The 6,000-nt window shown below is 30.9% G+C and overlaps 1 protein-coding gene across 1 annotated transcript in view; it reads right to left on the bottom strand.

Moving 5' to 3' along the window:
- Positions 1–493: 493 nt before the first annotated feature.
- Positions 494–6,000, bottom strand: part of LOC140451463 (C-type lectin mosGCTL-7-like) — a 28,004-nt gene continuing 22,497 nt past the window's right edge. Inside the window, exon 4 of the mRNA XM_072545283.1 lies at positions 494–890. Within this exon, the coding sequence (XP_072401384.1) occupies positions 562–890 (329 nt within the window). The 3' untranslated portion in view covers positions 494–561. The remainder of the gene's footprint in view (positions 891–6,000) is intronic.

Genomic DNA, 6,000 nt, shown 5'->3' with positions numbered 1-6,000 from the left:
TATGGCCAACTAGGAAAAAAAAGTTTTAAAAATAATGTGTTAAACTAATGATGCCACAAAATTAATTTGATTTGAACGTACTCAAAAGTTTGGGAAATTTAGGGCTGCACGCCCCCTTCAAATTTTTCTGTGCGCTTAGATTTTGTTGTTTCTATTATACGAACAATTCTTTCAGAACAAGAAAGTAACGTGTCCATTTTTATAAAAAAATTTCAAGTAGTTTAGGAGATAATGCAAAAAAACAATTTTTATTTTGTAACTTCAAAGGGCTGTAACTTTTTTTGTATACACTTTTGTACTAAGGTAAGTTGGATTTAATCAATTTATTTTTGTTCCCAGAATGCGTGATTTAATTTATGACATACGTTTAAAAACACCCTGTATAAGCTTAACAGTAGAGTGGACTAATGTCTGTCGAGTGTCTAGCGATACTCCCTAAACAAAGAATATAGTTACTTTACAATGGAGAGGAGGGCGAGAAAAACAATAGGACTACTGTAACGGACTATATTGATTTAAAAAATTCATTAAACAAACAATAAATGCAATAAAATGCATTTATTAATAATGGTTTCTAGTCACACTTAAAGATTTAGAATTACACAATTGATGAGCTACTTTTTCCACCGATTTTGTAAGTGTAGCCTCGCAAAGGGCATAGCTTTCCTTGTTTAGACTTTCCTTGCTCCATGTAAGACCCCTTTCATGTCCATAAGTAAGTTCGACACACGTTTCATTCACAGGTGGATACCGATGAAAAGCTATATCAAGTGTTTGTGGTAAAAAGTTACTATAAACAATTGGATATCCTGTTTTCATCCATATCAAGTCGCCATGAGCCATTGAAGTTCCTGATGACCAAAACCGGTAGGTGCCGCCCCATTTGCCAACTGGAAATAGTAAACATAAATAAATATTTAAGACTATATAATTTTTTAATTTGTCTTTAAACAGGAATGAAATCAAAAATTTGATATATATATATATATATATATATATATATATATATATATATATATATATATATATTATTGTGATATTTATAGTCTTGGTGCGCCAAGCAATAATTAGTTAATTAATTTTTTTGATTAATTAAAATTATTTAAATGATATGATTATGACTCTATCACAATTTTTAATTCTTTTATCTCAGGGTTAAATTCGTGCTTCAATATCTATGCTATTACATGTGAAAAGTAAGGTCCAGAGAATACCGGAATAAAAAAAAAAACATATGATCTAACACTATATATTGAAATAAAAATAATGAAATAATTCACACTCAAAAGTTTTCAATAAACAAATCTCATATAAGGATTCTCAAAATTTTGTTCTCCGTACGTGAACAATCAAAATTTATGGTACAAACAATAATAATTGAAATCTCAAAATTCCGAACTATTCTAACTCTCCTAATCAAAATATTTATATCCTTTCTATATTAAGTGTAAAAATTGTGTTATCAATAAAAGCAAAAAAACTGCAGAAAACAAAATATCTCTCTCTGATGATGAGTGGTCCAAATCCTTGTTCCTGGTAGACTATATTATCTCCTCTCAACCGCTCCCTATGTAATCAGCAATCTTACACAGATTGTTGCAAGTATATCGTCCTTAATGATCTCCTTCAAAAGCACAAATCATTCAAATTATGATAGCCTTTCTCCTCTCGATAAACTGAATCTCTCGTTGGCCCGAGTGAAAAATGACTCTTGGAATATCTTCTCTTTACGATAAACTGAATCTCTCGTTGGCCTGAACAGTGACTCTTGGAATATAAGTAGAGAAATATGACTTACAATATTTTGCTGCTTCAGCTTCTGTCAGATACACTAACTCCACAAAAACTCACTAACATTCAACACTACTGCTTGCTACATTTCAGGAACCGCCAGAGAACAATCACTGTTCCTCTTACAGATCTGGAAAACCAACTGATTCTATCTTTTCTCTCTCCTCAATCTCGCTAAACTTTTTCCTACATACTTATCCAACCTTTTTCAATCTCCGCCAATCAAAACTCGTCACAATTCCCCCATTTTTTCATTTCGATAACAAACAAATTTTTACCTATAATTATAAAATTTCCTAAAACTTATTTACAAATAATATTTTCTATAATTCTTAAAACTAACAAAAACCACTTTCTAAAATCTCTTCTATTTGTCTCTAATCACTGCATTAATGTATTTTGGAAAACCCCGTTCAATTGTCTTTTTGTTTTCACTTAAAATTATGCGGGTCACTCAAGTATAACAAAGAAATAATTTATGCAAAGCTTATATTTTGTTTAGTACAGGTAATTCAAGGATTTAATAACTTTCCTTCTCCGAAATGTTTGTTGGATATTATCCTACTTATCTGAATTATTTTAATGTTTTTGAACTTTGAAATATTTTTAAACAAACCAATATTTTTCTCGATTTTACATATCATAACAAATCCCCGCCATTTGATCTGCCGAAAACTCTTTGTTAAATTTTAAAAATGACAAAAGTTTTCTAGGATCAAATTATTTCACTATGTTATTAAAATCTACTTATGATACTGACAAATGTCGTGAATGTTAAAATACCCCGTATATTGCCTGTCTTTATACGGGATTGGATATATTTTCGTTTTAAATTTTTCCAAGTATTTTCCCTTAAAAGAAAGTTCATAATTTTTAACCACTTGATTTACTTTATTAACAAAATCTCCATGGTTTCCTAAAATCTTCTCTATTTCCTTCTCCATGTTTTTTCCACAATTTATTTTTCTTTCATCCACTCTTTGTTCACATGTGTTCACTGTCCATAATACTTCTTCACAAAATTCTGGATTCTCGTCCATCAGTGCCATTTTTTCTTCTGTTTTCTTTTTCTCCTCTAATTCCCTTTGGTATTCCGAGCACCATGTTTCTATTCCTTTCATTTCTCTGATGATACCTTCTTTTTCTTCCTGCTTCCATTCTGTTTTATCGTCGGTTGCCAACAATTCTTCTGTACCTTCTATTTCCTGTTTTTCTCTGGTCTCCATCTTATTTTCCTGCTTTCTTTTCGAACTCTTCTTCTTTTTCTTCCTTCTCTTTTTCTTTTTTGTTAGATCTTGTTCTTGTACTTTCGGTTTATTCTCTACAGTCATATCGATTTCTTTGCGTTTTTCCTGTGCATTGATCCTTCCAGAATTTGTTTTCCTATCTGTTTGCTTTTCTTCTCCTGTGTTGTCTGGTTCTGCTCTGATTTCCAGTTTATTTTCCGAAAAATTTATGGTGATATCTTTTTTCCTCAATTCATCAATTCCCGCTATCATATCATGATTTAAATCTTCAATCACCACACATTTCATAATATGGACTTTGTTTCCCACTCTTATCTGTACTCCCAAGCCTTCGTTTACTGTCGTCAAATTTTTATTGTTTGCACCCACTAAATCAACCCTAGGAATCTTATACACAAATCTGTCCAAATTTAATTCTTTTACTAGTTTTTTATTGATTAGCGATATCTCCGATCCAGAATCAATCACAATTTTAATCGCTTTATGTTTTATAAATGCATCTAAAAATATTAGATTAGAATTAGAAATTTGTCTGTCGTTTCCTATTGCTACATGATTCATCTCCCTTCTATTTTGTTGTTGGAAGCTCTGGTTATTTCTATCGTCCCTTTGTTCGTTAGTATTCCTATTCGGAGGATTTTGTGCATCTCTATTCCTGTTGTGATTTTCATATGTTCTCTGTTGTGTGTCATTCCTGTTATCGTAATTTTGTTGTCTATTGTAATTATTGTAATTTCTCGGCCTATATTCGTTTGTTGATCTGGGATGTCGGTTTCTCTGGTCATAATTTGATGAATACCTTCTTTCCGGTCCATTATATTGGTCATGTTGTCTTCTATTTCTCATTTCTTTTCTTTTCGCTTCTTTTAATTGAAGGAATTGGCACAAACTATCAATATCTTGATAGTTTCTCAAAATCACGTGATCTTCCAACGTTTCCTCAAAATGTCTGCTGATCATTTCTACCAGCTGTTCGGTAGAATATTTGTATTCTAGATATTTTGAATTGTTATATATCTGCAAAGCATATCTTTCTTCAAATATTCCCATTTTTTCGTGATATTTTCCATTCTGTAGCTCTTGGTTGATTTCTCTCTGTTTATTTTTCCCCCAGAAATAGTTGAGAAATTTATTTTCAAAATCTGTCCAATTTTCAAACTCATCTTCCTTGCTTTCATACCATAACGCTGCTCCTTCTTTTAAATGGTTTCTAATTGTTTCTTTACAATCGTCAAAATATCTAATATGTTGTAATTTGGTTTTCAAATTTTTGACAAACGGTACTGGGTGTGTTTTCCGAATATCCCCGCCAAATTGTATTTTCGCCTCGCTTGTTCCATGGATGATAACTTCTTTTCTCTCTACCCCTCTTAGTTCAATTTCTGCCATTTGTTTTTCATTTTGCTTTAATCTTCTTTCTACTTCCTTCCTGTCTTCTTGTAGCGCATTTTCAAATTTTATTTCTAATCCCTCCAAATTATCTTTAATTCTCATTTCTTGTTCTTTCATATTATTTTTAATTTCATTAATCTCTTCTATTTGTTGTATCAGTTCTTTCTTTATCCCCTCAACACATCCTTTAATTTCCTGTTCATAGTTTTCCAAACGCTGCTCTATATTACTGTTATTTAGTTCTATTGTTTGTTTTGTTTCTTGTTGATTTCTATCCATTTTATCCATTTTCTTTGATGTTTCATTCATTGTTTGTGTCTGTATTTGCATCATTGCTAATAATTTTTCCAGCATTCCTGTTTCTTTTCTTTCCTCCATTATTGTGGTATTTCCTTCATTATCCGATCCTTCATCAATAATTGTTTCCTCTTCTATCTTATCCTCTTTCCTTTCTTGCGTTTTACTTTGACTCCTTGTGGTCGACATGTTGTTTCTTTTCGTTACTGTTTTTGTCCCCGCTAAATGTGAAATTTTACAACACTCTATATGTTTCAGAACACGACAATATTTCTCCCCAAATGTATTAAATTTTCACGACAAATATCAAATATGCAATCAGTAAAATTAAAATTATTCAAAATAAATATCAAATGTATGATTGGTAAAGAAAATAAAATCAAATAATTCAATAGCATTAAATATCCACTAACTACGATCAATCAATAAATCAAATTTATATTCCCTGGAAAAATTGTCAAAATACTTTCAAATTCAAATTCCCTCAATGTTATATGTCTTTATCTCTGGATTACCTGTACTTATTCCAGATCTCTTTCCCTTCCTTCAAATGTAAAGCTGCGATATTTTCAAGCCCCACGTTTTGGAAGCCAGTTATTGTGATATTTATAGTCTTGGTGCGCCAAGCAATAATTAGTTAATTAATTTTTTTGATTAATTAAAATTATTTAAATGATATGATTATGACTCTATCACAATTTTTAATTCTTTTATCTCAGGGTTAAATTCGTGCTTCAATATCTATGCTATTACATGTGAAAAGTAAGGTCCAGAGAATACCGGAATAAAAAAAAATACATATGATCTAACACTATATATTGAAATAAAAATAATGAAATAATTCACACTCAAAAGTTTTCAATAAACAAATCTCATATAAGGATTCTCAAAATTTTGTTCTCCGTACGTGAACAATCAAAATTTATGGTACAAACAATATTAATTGAAATCTCAAAATTCCGAACTATTCTAACTCTCCTAATCAAAATATTTATATCCTTTCTATATTAAGTGTAAAAATTGTGTTATCAATAAAAGCAAAAAAACTGCAGAAAACAAAATATCTCTCTCTGATGATGAGTGGTCCAAATCCTTGTTCCTGGTAGACTATATTATCTCCTCTCAACCGCTCCCTATGTAATCAGCAATCTTACACAGATTGTTGCAAGTATATCGTCCTTAATGATCTCCTTCAAAAGCACAAATCATTCAAATTATGATAGCCTTTCTCCTCTCGATAAACTGAATCTCTCGTTGGCCCGAGTGAAAAATG

This window comes from Diabrotica undecimpunctata, chromosome 9 (assembly GCF_040954645.1).
Source record: "Diabrotica undecimpunctata isolate CICGRU chromosome 9, icDiaUnde3, whole genome shotgun sequence".
In the NCBI taxonomy this organism is placed as follows: Eukaryota; Metazoa; Arthropoda; class Insecta; order Coleoptera; family Chrysomelidae; genus Diabrotica; species Diabrotica undecimpunctata.
The sequence above is the reverse complement of the archived record's forward strand: the minus strand, read 5'-3'. Positions and strand labels throughout refer to the sequence as shown.